Source organism: Globicephala melas, chromosome 20 (genome assembly GCF_963455315.2).
Source record: "Globicephala melas chromosome 20, mGloMel1.2, whole genome shotgun sequence".
Taxonomy (NCBI): Eukaryota; Metazoa; Chordata; class Mammalia; order Artiodactyla; family Delphinidae; genus Globicephala; species Globicephala melas.
In genome coordinates this window covers 20125424-20147578 of record NC_083333.1, presented here as the reverse complement: position 1 = coordinate 20147578, position 22155 = coordinate 20125424, and the positions used below count along the sequence as shown (strand labels likewise).

Genomic DNA, 22155 nt, shown 5'->3' with positions numbered 1-22155 from the left:
AGGCAGGCTCCTTAGTTGTAGCAGGCGAACTCTTAGTTGTGGCATGCATGTGGGATCTAGTTCCCTGACCAGGGATCGAACCCAGGCCCCCTGCATTGGGAGCGTGGAGTCTTACCCCCTGAGCCACCAGGGAAGTCCCCAGTATATATATATATATATATATATACACACACATACATATACACACACACATATATATATGTATACATATATATACATATACACACATATATATGTATACATATATATGTATACATATATATGTATACATATATATTTAAAATAGTTATTTTTTTTAATTGTCAAAAAAATTTTAAAAAATTTATTTTTGGCTGCGTTGGGTCTTCGTTGCTGCACGCGGGCTTTCTCTAGTTGCGGTGAGCGGGGGCTACTCTTTGTTGTGGTGCGCGGGCTTCTCATTGCAGTGGCTTCTCTTGTTGTGGAGCACGGGCTCTAGGCACGTGGGCTGCAGTCGTGGTGGCCCGTGGACTCTAGAGCGCAGGCTCAGTAGTTGTGGCGCATGGGCTTGGTTGCTCCGAGGCATGTGGGATCTTCCCGGACCAGGGGTCGACCCTGTGTCCCCTGAATTGGCAGGCAGGTTCTTATCCACTGCACCACCAGGGAAGTCCTATATATATATATATCTTTTTCCATTTTTTTTATTGTGGTGAAATTACACAATATAAAATTTACCATCTTAGCCATTTTTATTATTTTTTTTATTTTTTATTTTTTCTTAGCCATTTTTAAGTGTACAGTTCAGTGGCCTTAATAAACACGTCCACATCATCGTGCAACCGTCAGCCCCATCCACCTCCAGAACTTTTTCCTCCTCGGAAACTGGAACTCTGTACCCATTACAACTCCCCCATCACCACTCTTCCCCAGCCCCTGGCACCCACCATTCTGCTTTCTGTCTCTCTGGGTTGGGCTCCTCTAGGAACTGCATGTGAGTGGGATCATACAGTATGTGTCTTTATGTGACGGGGGAAGCCCTATATTTTCAAAATATATTGATTAGCACTAAAAAATTATGAAACCTTTCAGACATCCATAACAAATATCGACGTTCTCACCCCTTGGACTTAACAAATGGTCTTCTTTCCAAAACAAAATTAGACTGCACATCAGAGATGAGTTGATAAGTCAAATGTATTCCATCCATATAACGGAAAATCATTCAGCCTTAAAAAGAAAGGAAGCACTGACACGTGCTACAACGTGGATGAACGTTGAACACATTATACTAAGTGAAAGAAGCCAGTCACAGAAGGCCACACAGCACGTGATTCCACACGTGCGAAGTGTCCGGAATAGGCAAATCGAGACAGAAAGCAGATGAGTAGTGTCTGGGCGTGGGGGTGTGTGGGGAGTCTGAGCCATGACCGCTTCACGGGTCCAGGCTTTCCTCTTGGGGCGAAGAAAGTGCTGTAAATTTCGATCAGGGTGAGAGGTGCGCAAATCTGTGAACGGAATTAGAGGAGGGAATTCTGTCACGTGTGACTTACACCTCAGTGAAGACACGTGTCAGTTTGCTGGGGCTGCTGGACAAAGCCCCGCACGCTGCGCGGCTTCAACACCGCAACCTCCTGTCCCCCGTCTGGAGGCCGGAGCCCATCCAGGTGTCGCAGGGCTGGTCCTGCTGCGGCCGTGACGGGAGGAGCCTCCCCAGTCTCGCCCCCGGGACTGCAGACGGCCGTCTTCTCTGACGCGTGTCTGTCTCTGTGTCCAAATTTCCCCTTTTTCAAAGGGCACCTGTTATGTTGGATTAGGGCGCCACCTTAATGGCCTCGTTTTAACCTCATGAGTCCTGTAAAGGCCCCGTCTCCAAGTAAGGAGACATTATCATCCTTCCCGGCACGTGGTTATTGACACAGAGTCCAGGAGGATTGAGGGCTGGGACACCCGGAGGAACCGGCCTGGGGTCCTGGTCCAGGCCCTCACGAACTGTGCAACTTGGGGAAGTCACGTCCTGACGGAGGAAGGCTGTTGGCCCCTGGCAAGCGGCCAAGTCGGCAGCATCTGCTCCGTCCAGCCCAGCCCAGCCGAGCCCAGCATCCGCCCGCGGATTGCCCAGCGAACACGTGTGGAATAAGCGTCTCACGGCTCATGGTATAAATCTTCCCTCATTGATGACAGTCAGTCACTGGACCGCTCTCCAGGCCAGGCCCCCTGCTCAGTGCTTTACTCCCGACCCTCCCTGCGGGACCCCATTGTCCAGGAGTGGGCTCACCCCTCCCCGCAGAGGTGGGGGCCCAGCCTGGCAGGGGTGGTGCCTCCCCAAGGCCGCTGCTCAAAGGAGCAGCAAGATTGAAGCCAGGCTCCAGAGCCTGTGCTGCTTTTTTCAGAGTTACTCATTTTAAAAACTCGTAACTTCCACACCGTAAAGCGCATAGATCTGGTGTGTAGCTCACACGCGCGTGGCACCCAGATGGGGACCCAGCGTCTTCTTTGAGCTCTGTCCTTGCTGTTGGTTCACCAGCATTTATCCTGACCCCTCCCTTTGCAGGTGAGGAAGTGAGACCTACGGTGTCACAGCAAGAGCAGGACAGTGCTGGGACTCAAGCCCCATGTTCTCTGGGGCCACCACGTGCTCCGTCTGGGTAGGACCTGGGCTCACCGTGATGCCGAGAGCTGTCTGCTAGGGGCTGTGCTGGCTGTGAGTCCCGGCTCCCTCTGCACGAGCTCTGCGAAAGGGGGCAGGTGTCCCAGGCCTCCACTTCCCCGTCTGCAGAAGGGGCATGATGACAGCACGTCCTCCTCAGGGGTGTCAGAAGGGCTAGAACATGCCTGCGTTGGGGAAGTGTTACACACATGATTTTATTTAATTAATTAATTAATTAATTAATTTTTTTGTGGTACGCGGGCCTCTCACTGTCGCGGCCTCTCCCGTTGCGGAACACAGGCTCCGGACGCGCAGGCTCAGTGGCCATGGCTCACGGGCCCAGCCGCTCCGCGGCATGTGGGATCTTCCCGGACCGGGGCACGAACCCGTGTGCCCTGCATCGGCAGGCGGACTCTCAACCACTGCGCCACCAGGGAAGCCCACGCACATGATTTTATAACACGGGTTGTTTTTTATTTATTATTTTTATTTTTTAAAATAAATTTATTTGTTTTATTTAGTATTTTATTTTTGGCTGCGTTGGGTCTTTGTTATTGAGTCTCCTTTGCTGCACGCGGGCTTTCTCTGGTTGTGGCAAGCGGGGGCTACTCTTCGTTCCGGTGCGTGGGCTGCTCATTGCAGTGGCCTCTCTTGTTGCGGAGCACGGGCTCTAGGCACGCGGGCTTCAGTAGTTGTGGCACACGGGCTCAGTAGTTGTGGCACGTGGGCTCAGTAGCTGTGGCCCACGGGCTTAGTTGCTCCGTGGCATGTGGGATCTTCCTGGACCAGGGCTCGAACCCGCGTCCCCTGCATTGGCAGACGGATTCTTAACTGCTGCGCCACCAGGGAAGCCCCACGGATTGTTTTTTACTCTCATTATAAAGTCTCAGCGTGTGGTGGAAAGATCAGATAATGATCTTTATTCCTGGAGCTGCCCAGACAGTCTTGGTTGGGGCTGCCCTCTCGGCCTGGATGGTCCGACGGCCTCCACCTTCACCTCCGGGTGGGGTCAGGAAGGAATCCTGGGAGGCGGCTCACAATGAGCCGCATTCTTCGGAGAGGCTGCCCCGTCCACAGTCCACCCCGCTGATGTACGCCTGGGGTGCAGCCAGGCGCACGCAGGGGGCAGGTCTGCAGCCCCGTGACCCAGGGAGCCACACGCATGCCCAGGGCTCGGGCTGCCAGGCGGCCCAGCTGAGGCCACCGCGGGTACGACTCCCGGCTGTGCCTCTTTCCTTGGCTGCGTGACCCTGAGCTTCAGGGTCCCCATCCTGAACCGCAGGCCAGTGCCCTGGAGAGGCCACACCTGAGGTCAGCCCCGAGGTTGGGCAGGGCAGGAAGCGGAGGCCTGAGGCTGAGGGGAGAGCTGTCACGTGGGAGGTGTGCCCACAGCCTCGCCAGCTGCTGGCCCTGGGACCAGCCGGGCCCCTCCAGGCCAGGCCCGCTGCACACCCTAGGCACCTGGGCCAGTGACCTCCCACCCCTCCCGCTCCCTCAGAGCCAGGACCCCTCCCTCCAGGCCGTTGGGGTGGTGACAGCGTGCCCTGCTCCCCTGGGCCATCCGGTCACTCCAGGAGCCTCCGAGCCTCTCCCACGGCCCAGGCGGCTTTAGAAGGAAACTTGGGGAGGGGGTGTCGTACAGAAGGAAGCAAGTTGCACAACAGCTCCGTCCGCACAGAGCAGACCGTCCGGTACGGGAGGCGTGAGATTTCAGAGTGAGGTGCCGACCCATGAGGGGGAGAAGGGCCCTGGGAGCCGTTCCAGGCAGAGAGAGGGGTGGGGCAAAGGTCCTGGGGGAGGGAGTGTCGGGCGTGTGGGGGGGCAGACAGCAGGCCTCTGCCCACCGCTGAGGACAGGGCTTCCCTGTCCCGTTCTTAGGGCCTTGGGGGCCCCTCCACTAGTGATGTACGGCTATGCCATCCGCTGTTTTTAGAGAGGACGTTCTTCCTAAGATGGAACCAAAGCCTCTCCCCTCGACGTGAAACCTCAGCCTCTCTTCTAGGCCCCCTGGACCCAGAGCAAGCTGGCTCCTGCCGCCACCTCCTCACCGGCTCCAAGGTGACCATCGTGGTGGGGAAGTGAATGGAACACCCGGTGACCTAAAGCATCTGCCCATGAACCCAAGACAACCAGATGGGCCTGTTTTATCAGCCTCTGACGCAGTGAGAGGAGCCAAACTCTGGAAGAGCAACTGGACCCAGGGCAGCGAGGGGAGGCTGGGGAACTGGTCTGAGCGCTCCGGACGGGGACTGGAGGGCTTTCAGTCGGCCTGTGGCGGGGGGGAAACAGGTGGACGGTACTAGTGAGGGTGTTCAAGTGAGTGCCCAGTAACTGAGAGGAGAGAAGGGAGCTTGGGGATCAAGTGAACCTTTGCTACGCTTGTGGTCTGTCTCTGTGACTAGCGTATAAGCTCCATGAGGGCAAGGGTTGTGTCTGTCTGGTCCATGCCTGTATCCCCAGGGCCTGGCTACAGTAGGTGCTCAGTACATGTTTGTTGAATGAATGAATGACTCCTGTGGGCTGTGAACCCTGGTGCTACCCAGCTCTCTGAAGGGAAGGCCAGTTCTGCTGGGGAATTGCTGTGTGACCTCAGGTCAGGATCTTGCCCTCTCTGGGCTCAGTGTCCTCATCTGTAAAACAGGGGACTGGACCAGAGGGTCTCCAAGGGTCCCTCTGGCCTAAGGCTCTGAGGCTTCCTGCGTCCGTTACTCACCCCAGCTGACCCCCCATTCACCCATCGCCTCAATCCGCCAACCCTCCCCCAGCCCCCCCAGCTCACCTGTAAACAAAAGGCCTTCAGGCAGTACCTTGGTGGGCTGTGGGGGCTGTGTCTCGGAGCAAAGACTCTTCGAAGGCCAAAGGCAAGGGGCCCCCAGGAGCCACGCCAAGGCAGACTGGTGGCTGCACTGTGTGGAGGGGACGCAAAGGAGTGTACTCTGGGGCCTCCAAGCCTGGACTCTGCTGCTGGCCCACCCTTGGCCTTCTCACCCTGTGCCTCGGGCTCGGGAGCTGGAGGGGGTGCTTGGACCTACGTGCTTCTCACGGGGACCTGCAGGAACCAGGGAATTGAGAAGCTGGTGATGATTGTGACCTCTAACCCCCAAACCCTGACTCCTGACCTCCAGTATCCAACACTCCCACATACATGCACACATATGTACACTCAGCGGACACGCACACAGTTACAGACACTAACATACACTCACACGGACGCACAGACACACCCGAGACGCCCATACATACAATAGACATACGAGCAAACACAGCTGAACAGAGCAGACACACACACACATGTGCGCACGTGTACACACATGGTATAAACACACAGGCAGTCCCACAGAAACACAGATATGTAGGCATTGGGGCCAGCCAGCCAGGGCACCTGCCCACAGACACATAAACACAGAGGATCATCTCACACGCATACAACAGAGACACAGATGTGCACATCTGCACGATGCGCCCTCACACTCACGGTTGTGGACCCACGGATGAACGTGCCAATACTCATGTAGGTACACAGCATGGCCATGCCTGTGTACACTCTGAAAGACGGCCAGACCCACCCAGACGTGCACAGACACGGACACCCGAGGGGATGCCGGATCCATCACTCACACGCATGCGCGCACACACATGCACAGTGACCTGCCCAACAGAGGGTCAGCACCGGCCCCGTGGGCCCCGAGCAGACCTCCGTCCCAGCCTGGCCGCGTGCAGGGCCGAGGCCGGGAAAGTGGCAGCTCCCCAGCCCCCACCCCGGGGAGCTGGCGGTCCTCCAGGCCCAGGAGCAGAGGGGGCCAAGGTGGGGCGGCCCCGCTGACGCCCGGGTTGCCTGCCTCTTGGCACCCAAGCCCTCTTCTCCTTGGCTCTGTGACCCTGGAGGCCTTCTCCCCACGGCCGAGTGGGTCCTAGAAATTTGGGTAGCAGCCTGGATTTCGATTTCTTTTGGAGAATGAGAAGATCCGTCGGGACTGGTTCCAGGTCCCGTAGGACATTTCAGAAGGACGGTGGGCACCAGCCCACCTCTCCCCCTTGCCCTGGGGCTGCAGCACTGGGAGTCTGTGCACCCAGACCTTATTCTCCTGCGTGTGTGTGCGTGTACATCCATTCACCTATGTGCACACACCTTCTCAGTGATATTTTTACAAAAATGGGCTCGTTCAGCAAAAACCGTATGAGACCAGACACAGATTTCCCCTTTAATATATCATGTGTACATTCTTATGCTAAAAAATATCTACCTTCAGGAATTCCCCAGCCGTCCAGTGGTTAGGACTCCGAGCTTTCACCGCCCGGGCCTGGGTTTGATCCCTGGTTGGGAAACTGTCCTGGAAGCCGAGGGGTGGGGCCATAGAAAAAAAAAAGGAAATACCTACCTTCTGGCTCTTTAAAATACTACTACATTTTGAAACAATTTAGATTTGCAGCAAAGAGAGCACAAAGGGCTCCTGTCCACGCTTTACCCAGCTTCCCTGAATGTGAATGTCTTACTTAACCGTGGCACATTTGCCGAAACTAAAAAATTAACATCAGTGAATTATTATTATTTAAAAAAATATTTATTTACTTATTTATTTGGCTGTGTTGGGTCTTAGTTGCGGTACATGGGCTCTTCGTTGTGGCACGCGGGCTCTCTAGTTGTGGCATGCTGGCTCTAGAGTGTACGGGCTTAGTTGCCCTGCAGCATGTGGGATCTTAGGTCCCCAAACAGGGGTCGAACCCATGTCCTTGGCAGTGGAAGGTAGATTCTTAACCACTGGACCACCAGGGAAGTCCCAACATTAGTAAATTATTGTTAACTAAACTAGGGGCTTTATTAGGATTTTGCAAGTTCTTCCACGACTGTCCTTTTCCTGTTCCAAGACCCTGTCCAGGACCCCATACGGCATTCAGGCCAAGCTGTTACCTTTCCTCCTGTTTTGTGACCTTGACAATTTTGAAGGGCACCGCTCAGGCGTCTTGTAGAATGTGGGTCCATTGGGTTTGTCTGATGTTTTTCTCACGATGAGACTGCGGTAATGGTTTTGTGGGGGAGACCCTTCTCGGGGCATCCCATCCGGGTACCTGACGTCCACATGATTTATCACTGCTGGTGTCCAGGGGCGGAGCATCTGCTGGGCTTCTCCACTGTAAACTACTGTTGTTGCATTCCTGCTCCATGCTCTGGATGTCAATCGTGAAGTCAAGCCACGCTCGAGGGAAGGGGGAGTATTGTGCGCGTTACCACGACCTGGTTTCAAATGACAGGGACAACACTCCATTGTATGGTTCTGTCGTCGTTTGTTGAGCTGGGACCCTAATGTCTTACACTTCTTCTGTTGCTTTCGGTTTTTCCTTTTACAAACAAAGCAGCAAAGAACAACGCTGGAGCTCAACCTCACATTCAACAAATATTTTCCAAGCAGCCTCTCTGTGGCAGGCGCGCGGCACACCCGGCAACAGTGTCCGCCTCTCTCTTTCATCTTGTTTTCCTAGAACAAATTCATGGGTTGGGATTGCAGGGTCAGAGATAAGCATATTTTTAAGGCTTTTGATAAGTGTCACTAAACAAACCTGCAGGAGAGTTGTACCAGTCTGTCTGTCCCCTGGATTGGCTTCCTTTTCGTTTTCAACCTTTATTATTATTATGAAAATAACTCACGTTTTTTTGAGATAACTGGAAGTTACCGAACATATTAAAGAATTATTATTTTTTTAGGTGTGATCATGGTTTGTGGCTGTTCTAAAAAAATAGTCCTTGGGACTTGCCTGGTGGTACAGTGGTTAAGGCTCCATGCTCCCAATGCAGGGGCCCCAGGTTTGATCCCTGGTCGGGGAATTAGATCCCACATGCATGCCGCAGCTGGGAGTTCGCATGCCTCAACTGGGAGTTCGCATGCCTCAACTAAGGAGCCTGCGTGCTGCAACTAAGACCCAGTGCAACCAAATAAATAAATAAATGTTAAAACAAAAATTCTTAAAAAGAAATAGTCCTTATCTTTTAGAGACACACGTTGAAGTATTTTTGTTGTTGTTGTTGTGCAACTTCCTTTATCGCAATATTTTATTGCAGTGGTCTGGAACCAAACCCGCAATATCTCCAAGGTATGCCTGTGTATGATCTTTGCACACGTTGAAGTACTTACTGAAGAATGGTGTGAGTTTGGGGTCTGCTCTAATATAATATGGGAGGGGAGGGGAGGGGAGGAGGGTGCCTGAAAAGAGGCTCTTCCTGAGCTGGACTGTTGAAGCTGGGGGTGGGGACACCAACCTTCATCACATGACTCTCTATAAAAACCAAAAGTTTGTTTTCAAAAATTTACACACATGATATAAATCAATAGCTTAGCTGAGAGTCCACGTTCTTGTCCCTCCCAGGGTTAATTTCAGCAGTTTGGTGTCTGCGCCTCTAGAACTTCTCTGTGCAAATACTGTGTATGTTGTCTCTGTATCCACTCAAGACAGGAGGGAGCTACCAAGACACACACCATTTTCCTACCAGCTTTTAAACTTCACCTTACGTTGCAGACGGCTGGCCGCTTCAACCCTCTCATTCTTTACTAGCTTCGCGGTGCTCCCCTGTATCAAAGAACCATCATTTATTTATCGGATCCTCCGGTGGTGGCCAGCTGGCATGTCTCCGCGGTTCTGCTCTTGAGAACAGGGACGCATCCTTGTGTGTAACATACCTTTGTGCACGTGAGCAACTCCACACCTATCTTTCTAGAGGGAATCACTAGGTCAAAGGGTGTGCATGCTTAAAATTTTAATCGAATGGCGAAATTGCCCTCCTGCCGGACTTTGTATGTCCAGTGCCTGTCATTCTCTTCAAGTGCATTTTTGAGGACTGTTGTCATTCGGTGTCTGCAGGAGTCAGAGCTGGAAGGGGCCTCCATGATCCTCTGATCTCCTTCCAGGGCAGCCGCACCTGAGCCCCGGGGAAGGGCGGGGCCCGCCTGCCCACAGCACCCTTGGCCGGGGTCGGGTAGGGCAGTGGTTATGGATATGCTGCCCACGTCTGAATTAGGCCTCACCGTTTACTGGTTGTACGACCTTGAATGCTGTCCTCGACCTTCCTGGGCCTCAGTTTCCTCACCTGTAAGCTGGGAGTAATACTAACCCCAGGCGGCAGTCAGGGAGGGGCTAGTAAGCTGCATTTGGACCATTTGGGGTGGCTTTGGGGGACAGCTGGGGGATGGGAGGTTAACAGTGACCCCCATCAGGCACCACTTGGCACTGCCAGAACTGCCTTCCAATGGTGGTAGTTGGGTTCAGTGCGCTTATATGTGATGGAACCTAGCATCCAGCCTAGGGCACACTGACAGTGCTCCATGACCATGGAACCCCGAGAGCCGACGTGATGGCTGACAGGGGCTAGACCAGGACCAGGGAGACCCACCTTCCTGAGAGACTGGCCAGGACAGGGAGGCCCGACCGAGAGGAAAAGAGGGGACCCAAGGAAGAGGGCCGACCTGGCCCCCCGCTTGTTATTGTAAATAAAGTTTTATTGGAACACAGCCTCGCCCACGTACTTATGTATTGTCTATGAAGCCTCCACGGGACAACAGCAAGAGGGGGTTAACTTGCGACAGAGACCACGGAGCCTGCAAAGCCTAAAATACAAGCTCACCAACCCCGACGTAGAGGTTCTAGGCATAATAAAAGCTGAAAGTTTCAGAGCAGTTACTGTTTCAGATACCAAACTAGACACGTCACGTGTATTAATATATTTTGTCCTCACACAATAACCTATGAGTAGACACTGTTTGTGGCAGCCAGTCTCAAGGGGGCCCCCCCGGTGAAGCTCACGGAAAGGGGACTGAGGCCCTGGGGCAGTGCCCGGGGCTGGGGCAGCTGTGCTGACTCATAGAAGGCGGAGGGACTTTGAGACCCTGCTGGCTTCTGCCTCCCCCTCCTGGAGCACTTTGGGGATCCCTGAGCTGTGGGGAGAGCCTGGGCACCATCTCACTGGGCTCACACTAGACCCCCAGGCCAGGCCAGCAGGACGGAGCCGGGGCCCAGTCAGCCCGCACAACCTAGAGAGGCAATAAAGCAGCAGCCGGTGGCGCTGGGTCGGTGGGTGGTTTCGTGCAGCCCTGTGACCTCCTGGGCCCTCCTGGGCTGGCGACCTCGTGGGCTGTCCCTCCCACTCTCCCTGAACCAGTGGGCCGCGCCCCTGCCCCTACAGTAACTCCCTCGAGGAGTTTTTCCAGATGCCGATTAAATCCGAATATCTGGGAATCGGGGCCCAGAGTAGGTATTTTTTAAATCGCTCAAGACTGGAGAACCACAGCTCCATCACTGTTTCCAAAACTCGCCTAAAGGTCAGGCAGGCCTGGCAACCCATGGCTTCCAGAGTGCCGACAGGCCCTGGTTCGGCATTTCCAGGGAAGGCCCCGTGAGCTGGAGAAGCAACACATCCCCCAGGTGAATCTCATTACCAAGTTAAGAAGCGGAGGGGGAGAGGAGGGCCAGCCCCCAGATGGGAGGACTGTCCGGGAGTTTCCTGTTCTGTGAAACACAGGCTCACCAAATCCCCAGCTGTGCCCTCTTGGGTGGTCCCAACAGAAGTAAGTGCTTATGTGGGCCAGAGTCAGGCCAAAGGGTGCCCCTCCGAGCCTCACTCACCACGGCCCAGACTGGGGACATTCGCGGGGCCGCCCAGCCAGCGGACTCTGCGGCAGCGGTGAGAAATCGTGAGGCACTGACACACATGACGGCACAGGGTGCACAGACCCACGGGTGAGTGAGAAAGCCAGACACAGAGTGCACATTCCACTCACACGCGGTTCAAGGGCCGAGTAGACTGATCCGCGGTGACCGAGATTAGAGCAGTTACCTCTGTGAGTGTGTCCACGCGGGGGTTCCACAGCTGGGTCTAAGAGTGGATACGCACACGTGTGCACACACAAGTCCCGCTCCTTACAGGATGCTGTCAGGTGTGCAGAGCACGACTTGCCTGCATTTGGGGCCCAGGTGAGAGAGCTTTGCTTGCTTGCCTGTTTATTGCCTATTTGAGCTCTACATTATCCGGAGATGTCTGCAGTGAACAGATCATAAGTGTACAGCCCGATGAATGTTTCTGTGTTCATGTGCAGTATTTGACCTTGTCCCAAGTGCTGTTCTAGGATCCCGGAAACGGAAACCAAGGCTGGAAGACACCCTGTTCGCGTGGGTTTTATACTCTGGTGGGGGAGAGACAACAATACGAGGCAGAACGGTCAGTTTTCGTTGGTTCACACTTTGTGAGTGCCTACCACATGCCAGGCGGTGAAGCAGGCGCGGAAATGCAGCCGGAACCACAACCCAGCCCTGCTCGGACAGTGCCACAGTCTGGTCATGTCTGGAGAGCCCCACTTGGAAGGGTTAAGTACACCCGTCCGTCCTGAATATTTCCCGAAGTCTCCCACTGACTCTGTCCTAATTCAAGCCTCTACCTTCGCTGCTCTGTGGCCTGTCGGAGTAGTTTCCTAATCAGTCATGTTTCTGGTCTCCACCTCTGCTTCATTCTCCAGGCCAATAGCCCTTCTTAAGTGTTCCATCTAAAGATTTCACTTAATGGTTCCCTACTGCCCAGGCAGCTCTGGGGTCAGTCTGTGTGGGCTTGAATCCTCACTTGGAGAGTGCATGTTGGGACCACAGGCAAGTTCTTCAAACGCCCTGAGCCTCATGTGTGTTTTCTGTAAGATGGAGACAAAACAACAATAACAATAAACACCAACATCGCCCATCTCCCTGAAGACGGTGAGCTTTAATCTGCCGTAATAGGTATTCGTTCAGCGAGGGCCAAACCTGTGCGAGCACCATCTGTTTACTGTTCCCCCTCACTCTCACCTCTCTGTGCTACTTCTGTCTGGAGTGACTTCCCTTTGCCTTCTCCTGGCTGGTTCTTATTCAGCTCAGGTCTCAGCCTGGCACTGCCTCCACCAAGGAGCCCTCCCTGAAGCCACAGACAGAGCTGGGCGCCCTTGACTGGACCCTCACAACACCCCGGATTGAATTTGTCTGTCTGCCCTCTGTTCTTATTTGTCTCCGCTTGCTCAAGTGTGAGCTCCTCCCAGGCAGGCCCGAATCAAATGCCTCTTTATTTCCCCAGCTGCAGACCCTTGCCATTCAAGGCAGGCACTGGATGTGTCCGCTGACTTGAGCGGAACCTGCCAAGCATCTTCTTTTTTCTTTTTATTATTTATTTATTTGGCCACCCCATGTGGCATGCGGGATCTTAGTTCCCCAACTAGGGATCGCACCCATGGCCCCTGCAGTGGAAGCACGGAGTCTTAACCACCGGACCTGCAGGGAAGTTCCCCAAGGATTTTCTTAAGGGAAGGGGCCTTTGAGTTGGCCTTGAGGCATGGGTAGGACTTCAAAAAGTTATTTTAAAACAAGTTACACATGCACACAATATCAAATCCAAAGTAGGACTTTAAAAAGTTACTTTAAAACAAGTTATACATGCACACAATATCAAATCCAAAGAAACAAAAGGGCTCACAGTGAAAATTAAAAGTAGGTCACCTCTCACCACCCAGCTCCCTCCCCAGAGGCCACCATTGGTGTCAGTTTCTGAGTATTCTGTGCAATTGTCTGTCTTCCCCACCACACACACACTTTTTTATTTTGCAAAAATTTAAACCAACAGAAAATTTGCAAGGATCGGACAATAAACACCTTTTGCTTGGATTCACCAATTAACATTCTGGCACATTATGCTAAATATTTGATAGGCATTATATCATGTAATGCTAACAATAAGCACACAATCATGCCAATTTTGTAGATGAGGTAACTGAGGCAGCGGGTAGGTGAAGGCACTCAACCAAGGTCAAGAGCTGGCCTTCCCCCTTAGGTGACCACAGGAGTTTGATCCACCTTTCTTCAGCTCTCTTGGGAGGAAAGTATTTTCTTACACTGACTTGAAATTCACCTCCCCGGGTTGTTCACCGGATGCTCAATGGAAAAGTACACAGCCCTGGAAGCAGTTGCTGCTTCTCCTAAAACCTTCCATTCCCTTAGCAACAGCTGCTGTCGCTGCCACTAACACATGCTTCAGTGTCGCCTCCTCTGTGAGGGCTGAGTTGGCTCACCCCCCGTTTGGAAACTCCCATGGTAGACTCCTGGCTGCCGGCAGGATGACCTTTACGCGCGCCCGAGCTTGGAACCCGAGGCGTGGGGTGCCCTGGCCCTCGGGAATCCCTCAGCCTCATCCGTCCTGCTCCTTCCTCTGCCACCTCCACCCCAGCCCCTCTCGACCTCTCACCTTCTGCTTGAATTTCCCCTCCTCTCTGAAGCCACCCCTAATTTCCCCAAGGAGCCCCCCTCTCTTGGCTGCTGAGCCTTCTGCCTGCGCCCCCTTTACAGTCTTCTCCAAGTGGTCTTCTGGCCAGGAGGCTGGATAGTGGACGATTGGAGTGACAGTTGGGCCGCCTAGTAGACCCCGCACACGCACACATCGGAGCCTTATTTTCCTCAAGCACGTAGTGGGGACAGGAATGCCTGGCTCAGTACCTGGCACCGCGTCAGCCCTTACTAATCTTCTGCAATAGAACTGACAGCTCTTCCGGGCTGACATCTCTTAGTCACCCCCCGCCGCTCAAAACCCTACGTCCCTCTCCTTAACTTCTCTGCGCCTCAGTGTCCGCCCTCGTAAGATGGGGATGGGGATGGGGAGGCTGTGAGCCTTCGCTGAGCTCATGCATATCAAGTACTTGGAACAGTATGTAGCCTTGCTGACCGCCACGCGGGGCCGGCGCATAGTGGGTGCCAAACTAATCGTCTCCGCGTGGGCGCGGGACCGCGAGGTTGCAGGAGCTGTTTGCAGAGCCAGCCCGCCGTCCCCGCCCCCGCCCCCGCCCCCGCCTGCAGGCCCCGCCCCGCCTGCAGGCCCCGCCCCTCCCGCAGGCCGCGCCCCCCCTCCCGCAGGCCCCGCCCACGCAGCTGTCAGGACCGGCGGCCGCGCGCCCGTCCACCAAGCCTGAACTCCCCACCACGCCCCGCCTTACTTCGCCTACACAAGTTACCTTGCGCCTGGCCGCCTTTTGTCCCACCCCCGGCTCCCATTGGCCAGGGGGTTTCTTTGTTAGCCAGGACGCGTCGCTGCCATTGACCCGCCGGGCCGCCGATCGCGCCGGGAAGCGGCCCCGCCCCGCGCACCGCCACGCCCCGCGCGCTGGCCTGTCGCTCCCTCGCGCGCGCCTGCCGCCCTGGAGTGCGCCCGGCGTTCCGCTCCCCTTCGCTGCGGCCGAGGGCGGTGCGGGCACCGAGCGCGGGGATCGGCGGGGCGGCGGCGGGAGTGGGAGTGGGCGCGCGAGGCCGCGTCCATGGGCCCGGGACCGGCGGGCGGCGGCGGCGGCGGCGGCGGCGCGGGCGGGCGGCGGGGGCCGCGCGCTCTGTGAGGCGCCGGCCTGCGTGCGCGGCTGGAGGCGGCGGCCGGGGATGCGGCGGTGCCCGGCCTGAGCCCGTTCCCGGCCATGTCGGCGGCCAAGGAGAACCCGTGCAGGAAATTCCAGGCCAACATCTTCAACAAGAGCAAGTGTCAGAACTGTTTCAAGCCCCGCGAGTCGCATCTGCTCAACGACGAGGACCTGACGCAGGTGAGCGGGCGGCACGGGCGGGGCGGACAAAGCGGCGCCCGCGGGACTGAGCGGCGCCCTCCGCTCGCCGCCCGGTGACTCATGCGTTTCGGCGTCTCGAGGCGCCCGGCCGAGCGCGGGAACAAAGCGCGGGGCCACACTCGGCCGCCCGGCTCCGCGCCCTCTCCCACCGGCGGCCACCGGGCGGGGGCGGCCTGGGTCCGGGTCTCGCTCTGGGCCGCGACCCGGGGCCGCCGGCGGGGGAGGGGCTCGCACGGCCTCCCCGCCCCCAGGGTCGCCGCTCCCGGCCGAGTCTCTGTCCCTCGTCCCTGGGGGGTTTCGCACGCTTTGGCGGCGGAAACCCGCCCACAGCGCGGCGCCGGGCCGTCCCGCGTGCCCCGGCGCGGATCCTGGGCCCGGCCGGCCCTTCCGGAGCTGGGCTCTGCGGCCCCGCGCGGGCACTCTCGCTTTCCTGGCCGGCCCCGCCCCCCCCCACCCCCGGCCTCTCCCCAGCCTCCGTCCCCCCCCCAAGCCTCCGTCCCCCCAGCCGCCACGAGCTTCCCTTGGTCCCTCTGCGCGAGGCCGGGAGCCCCTTCCCGTTCCAGCCCAGCTGACTTCGTCGTGGGCGCTCCTTCCACCGACACGCTGCTTTGGAGTGGACTGGCCTGGCCGTTTCTCTTGCTGCGAAGTGTTTACACGGTCGGCCGAGTGGGTGGCAGGGCAGGGGTGACGGCCTGGGACCGGCTGCCTTCCCCAGTGGCCAGAAAGAAACTTCTGGTACCCGAGACCCAGAGCTTCACCCCGCACCCAGGGCTGCGGAGTCAGAGCGTTAGGACGGCAGGGTCCGTGTCCTGGTGGTGTGCCGGGCTGTGGTGGGCTTCTGAGGGAGATGCTCTCCTCTCCACTGGACGCCTTGCCCTGGGAAGCAGTTCATGTGGCCATGAGGGTCCTGGACCAGGAGTCAGGGGACTGAACTTCTAGGCTTGGCTATCACTTGCAGCTGCGTGACCTTGAACAAGTCCCTTTGCCTCGTTATAGTTTATTTTCCTTCTCTGTAAATTGGGAGCAGGGATCCCTGGCTCTCCTGCCTCCCTAGGCTGTTGTGAAAAGCAAGGCATGACATCGTATGAAACTTTTTCTTCTTGCAGTTTAAAAAACAAATGAACAGGAATCACCTACAGAACAGTAAGCTTGGATTTAGGAAGTTTCTGGTTTGGCAAGGGTTATTCTGAGAGAGTTTTCTGGTTATTCCAGGCAGCTGCCTAAATTGGGTGTTTACACCTCCTAGGGCTTGTTTTCCGATTCTTAAACTTAGATGAATTAGAGTGGAATCTGCATATTTGAATTGAGTCTGTTTTTAAAATGCTGATTATTAATTGGATTTGGTGGGGAGGGGGATGTCACAAATTTAAAAGTACCTTAATCTTGCACTGTATTCACAGTTGAATTGTGGGTTTTGAAATAGGCCTGGGCCCTCCAGGGCACAAGTGGAATGGTCGTTTCTGAAATGAGTGGGGTTATTTGTGCTGGGAGAGACTAGGCCAGCCTTCTACCTCTTGGGATCTTTCAGGAAGAAACTGTTTTTGAAGAGAGACGGAGGGAGACTCAGGGCTGTTGCCAGCAGCCTTAGCTGCTGCTCCCTGCATCCGGCCCTCCCCCAGCCTCTTACTCTCATCCTCATGGCTCCATTAGAAAACCTCAGCCAATCGGTTCCCATCAGTCTCCTTCAAGCCCCTGCTTCCTGTTGCCCCTCCCACCCTGAGCTTATTTTAGACCATCAAGGCTGGAAGATAGATCAGTGATCATTGAGGCCACCTCCTCTTTAAGGCATTTATCCTTTAGTCCTTCTCCTATGCATTTCTCTGCATACGTGCAGACTCAAGTACAGTTAAAAAACCTATTTAAACCTAAACTGTATGTGCGTTTTTGCTCTGAAATATATTTTGTTTTTTCTGCTTAATGATGTTTTATAGCCATTTTCATGGTAATACATATCAATATACCAAACTTGTTTTTTGCACATTGTACCATCAGGGATATATTGTACCATCAGGGATGTACCATAGTTTAACCATTCCCTTATTGGTGGACAGCAAGGTTACTTCCAGGTTTTGTCATTATAGACAGTGAATGCCTCAACGAACAGCTTTCTAACTGCTTTTGTGTGTGTGTGTGTGTGTGTGTGTGTGTGTGTGTGTGTGAGAGAGAGAGAGAGAGAGAGCGCGAGAATGCATGTGCGTGCACGCACGAAAGCAAGTATTTCTCTGGGGGCAGATACGTAAAAATAGAATAGCTAGGTTGACATCAAGTGCATTAAATTTTTTTTTTTCTACAGATAATCACCAAATTGTCTTCCAAAAAAGGCTGTATCATACCATTGCCAGGATTGGGTATTATCAAATTATTTAATTCTTTAATAATTTCCCTAGTTACCAGTGAGATTAAGCCTCTTTTAGTAATATTTATTGAATATATTTTGTTCTTTCGTGGATTTTCATATTATTTGCTCATTTTTCTATCGGGTTAGGGCCCCCCCACCATTGATTTGTAGGAGCTTCTGTATATACCCTAGGTCAGCGGTCCACAAACTTTTCCTAAAGGTCAGATAGTAAATATTTCAGCCTCGTGGGCCATAAGATCTTAGTGGCTACTACGTAGCGTTGCCATTGTAGCACAAAAGCCGATGTGTGAAGTTGCTGTATACAAGACATACACTAAGGGGTATGGCTCTTTCCAGTGAAACTTTTATTTACAAAAATAGGTAGCTGGCAGGATCGGCCTGTGAGCCATGGTTTGCCGACTCCTGCTCTAGACGTTAATCTGGCACCTGTCATACATTGTCTTTAATTGTATGGTCATTTCTCTTTCTCATGTGGTAGTTTTAAATATGACAGTTTAATTCCCATGTTTTTCTTTATAGTTTGTAGTTTTATTCTCATTCTTATGAAGGTGTTCTTTCCAATGTTATAAAATAGTCTCTGATGTTTTTCTTAGTTCTTTTATAGTTATTTTTATGCTTAGCTTTGCTTGTTCGTTTGGTTTTTGGCTGCACCGCATGGCTTGTGGGACCTTAGTTCCCTGACCAGGGATCGAACCCAGGCCCTTGGCAGTGAAAGCGTGGAGTCCTAACCACTGGACCTCCAGGGAATTTCCTGTGCTTAGCTTTTTAATCCATTGGATTTGTGTTTTAGGAAGATAATTCTGGCTAAAGGCAGAAGTTCTAATAGATGCTCTTGAAGAAGTCCAATTAAATGTCAGTAAAGGTCTTCTCTAGGTCAGTGCTGGCCAGGAGGGAAAGGAGTCGTCAGACACCAGGGACAGGATATTGGCAGTTGATCGGAGTGGGGATTGAGGAAACCTGTGTGGATAAAAGTACCCTTAACGGCAGTTGAGAATAGCAGATTTGGAGTAGATTTGAGGGAGCGGGGAGGAGTAAAAATAGTGTGGTAAGTTTGACTTGGAGGAGGTAGAGGTCCAATTTGGTCCTTAGGTGGAATCACCCACTTAAGGCAGTAGGCGGTTAGAGCTGGAGGAGGGGTGGGGACCAGGTGGGAATTCTGATGTCATGGGAGTGAATGGAGTCACTCAGGAGGCTGTGTAGAGTGAAATGAGAATAGAGGGAGCAGAGCAGCAGGTCTGGAACTAGGGTTCTTGGCTTCCAGGTCCTCATCCCAGCCAGGGTTCCTGGTGGGTATTGACCTGACATGATGTCTCATTCTTCTGCTGACTCGTGCACTATTAGGAATCACTTTTTGTGGAAGGAGTACCAAACTTCAGTTCTAGTCCCTGGTCTAGCGTTGTTTTGTTGTGGGACCTTGGCTGGGTTGTTTCTCCCTCCTGGAGAATGAGCAGGTTGGTCTTGATCTTTCCCAGCTCTTCAGTCCTTCTTTGTCCCCCCTCAGCCCTCCTGGTCTAATTCTGCCCCTTGCTGTGTCCATACTCCGCTGCTGGGACTGCTGGGGCCTTGGTGTAGGAATCCCAGACATAGAGGTGGGTGGGCCAGGAGTTGGCCTCAGTGAATCATTTCATCAGTCATTTCAGTCAATCATTTCATCATTTCCCTTTGTTCCTGTGACTTTCTTAGAAGTTCCATGGTATGGAACTTCTTTATTTGACTTAACATTCATCTCAGAAACAATGGGAAGATTCCATGCCCACCCTTTTTAGAAGATTTGTGATTATTCACAGATTGGTAGGTAGTTTGGCAAGGGGTGTGTCAGAAGTTCCAGACCTTACAAATGGCCAATAAGCACATGAAAAGATGGTTATCATCATTAGTCATTAGGGAAATGCAAATTGAAACCATAATGAGGTACTACTTCACACCTACTAGGATGGCTTTAGTAGAAAAGGGGAAGTATTAAGTGTGGTGAAAATGTGGAGAAATTGGAGCCCTTGTGCATTGCTCGTGGGAATGTAAAATGGTACAGCCGCTGTGGAAGTCAGTTTGGCAGTTCATCAGAACAATTAGCGTATGACTCAGTGATTGCATTGCTAGCATATACCCAAAAGAATTGAAAACAGGTATTCAAACAAATAGTTTTATGCATATGTTTGTAAGAGCGCTATTCACAATATCTAAAAAGTAGCAACAACCCAAATATTGATCAGTGGATGAATAGATAAACAAATTGTGGTCTAATCCATACAATGGAATATCATTCAGTCATAAAAGGGAATGAAGTACTGAGACATGCTACAACATGATGGACCCTCAGAAACATGATATTAAGTGAAAAGAATCAGACTCAAAAGGTCACATACTGTATGATTCCACTTATATGAAATGTCTACAACAGGTAAATCTGTAAAAACAGAAAGCAAGTTAGTGGTTGCCAAGGTTCTGGTAAGGGGCGAATGGGGAGTGCCTGCTGATGGGGTTGGGGTTCTGTTTTCGGGTAATGAAATGTTTTAGAATTAGATAGAGATGCTGTTTATATAACATGAGGAAATTACTAAATGCCACTGAATTATTCATTTTAAAGTGGTTAATTTTATGTGATGTGAATTTTATCTCAGTTAAAAAAATAAACGTGCAAAAATCACACACACACACAAATTCCAAACCTGCCCCCTGCTCCTTGTGTCATTGGAGTGAATATCTGATTGTTTCTAGAGTCTAGACGAGGGATTGGCAAATTTTTTCTTAAAGGGCCAGATAGTATATATTTTAGGCTTTGCAGGCCCATAGGAAAAATCGAGGAATTTAATTAGGTACTTATATAACTCTTGGAAAATGTAAAAACCATTCTTGGTTTTGAGACCTTAAAAAAATAGCCAATGGGCTAGATTTGGTCAATGGAACGAGCATACATAGCTTGCCAACCCCCCTGGGTTAGACCAGCCCTGTCCAATAGAAGTGTAATGCGAGCAACATATGTAATTTAAAATTGTCTAGTTGCCACATTTAAAAAGTAAAAAGAAACAGGTGAAATTAACGTTACGTTTTATTTAACGTATCCAAAATATTATCATTTCAACATGTAACGAGGCTGTTATATACACTTCTACCTTTACAGCACCTTTGGTCCGGACTAGCCACTTTCCCAGTGCTCGGTAGCCACGTGTGGCTGGCGCCTACAGTGGTGGATGGGCGGCTCTGGCTGCAGTGGCCTGGCCTGAGACCCTTGGGGGAAGTCCAGGGTGGGAAGGCTGCGCTTGTGGGTTTTTCTCCTTGGCCTGCATTCGGATTCCTGGAATGTTGGCTCTCTCGTGCTGTTACTCCTGTTTGCATCCCCCTCTTGATGTCTTTTTGCCAACTTCAGGGGGTTCTTTCTTTGAATGTCACTTCTTTTTTGGTGACTCCTTTTACTGTGTTTTAGAGCTCTGGGGCTCTGATCCCTACTCCCTGCAGGGCAGAAGAGAGAAGGGTGTTTGCTGGTCAGGGCTTAGTGGACCTATGCTGTGGGGAGTGAATGAGAGCCCGGGGTGGGGGGGTGGGGACAGGCTTACATGTCCCTCCAGGCACATGTCAGGACGTGGTGACTGCATTCTGCACAACCCTTTGTATTTGCTGAGTGTTTTGCCGCTGTATCCTAGCTGCCTTTTTCCCTGTGTTCTAGCCTGCTACTTGACCTTTCTTTCTGAGTTCCTGTGCCCTTGCCACGCAGAAGGACTACAGTCGACGACCTGTGTTCTGTTCTTGGCACAGACGTGGCAGTGTGACCCAGAAAGGTTACTTACATTCTCCCGGCCTCGGTTTCCCACCTGTAAAGCAGGTGCCCACGTTCTGTACACAGGGAGTGTCCACTAATGGGATGGATGGAGACTCCTGAACCCCGTTTGGTAATTAATATTCCAAGAAGCATGCTGACGGTCTCTCCTGTGGGGAACAGATCTGCTCTCACCTGATCACTAGGACCCTGATGTTGTGTAGCTGAAATAAATTTGACTTGGAATATTTATCTTTAAATTGTTCCCAAGCTGCCAGCTAGACTTGAAGGAGAGGAGAGAGCATTGCAATCAGGGAAGAGAGACAAGAGGGGAGTAATATCCTACTGCCCACATCCTCGTCCTGTGGGGGAGCGAGGCACACAGGGAGGCGTGGTGAGCACTGGGTGCCAATTTCGAAGCATTTAATCTGAGAAAACAGGCTTTTCGTTTATCCTTGGAAACTCACTCTCCAAGCATCACTTTCTCATCTGAAACGACATGGTTGGACCAGGTCAGTGGTTTTCAAACTTTAAATTGCGGGGCCTTTTACTCAAAGGAATCTCGTACAGAAATATTGTGTATGAAACAGAAAAAGTGACACTGTTCTGGGCGACACGGGGTCAGAGCTTGGCCTCTCAGCCATCTGTGTCCCACCCATGGGACCTCCAGTCATTTCTGAGGTCTGCGAGGGGCAGGTTTGAAAACTCTGCCCTAGATTTCGTGGTCCCTTCAGTTTGAGCAGCTGAGGGCTCTGTGAAATTGTCTGCAGCTCTTTCTCAGCTGCCCTGGGATGGGACCCCTGAATGCCCATCCCCACGACTCCCATTATACTGTCACTTCCTTTGG

At 52.8% G+C, this 22155-nt stretch overlaps 1 protein-coding gene across 11 annotated transcripts in view; it reads left to right on the top strand.

Moving 5' to 3' along the window:
- Positions 1-14962: 14962 nt before the first annotated feature.
- The window catches only part of MPRIP (myosin phosphatase Rho interacting protein), a 133207-nt gene continuing 126014 nt past the window's right edge, over positions 14963-22155 (top strand). For all 11 annotated transcript variants that reach the window (XR_009560266.1, XR_009560265.1, XM_060290205.1 and 8 more), the window contains exon 1: positions 14963-15177. Coding sequence is in view for 9 of the 11 variants with exons in the window: in XM_060290205.1 (XP_060146188.1) it covers positions 15055-15177 (123 nt within the window). In the remaining 2 variants the exon portion in view is untranslated. The remainder of the gene's footprint in view (positions 15178-22155) is intronic.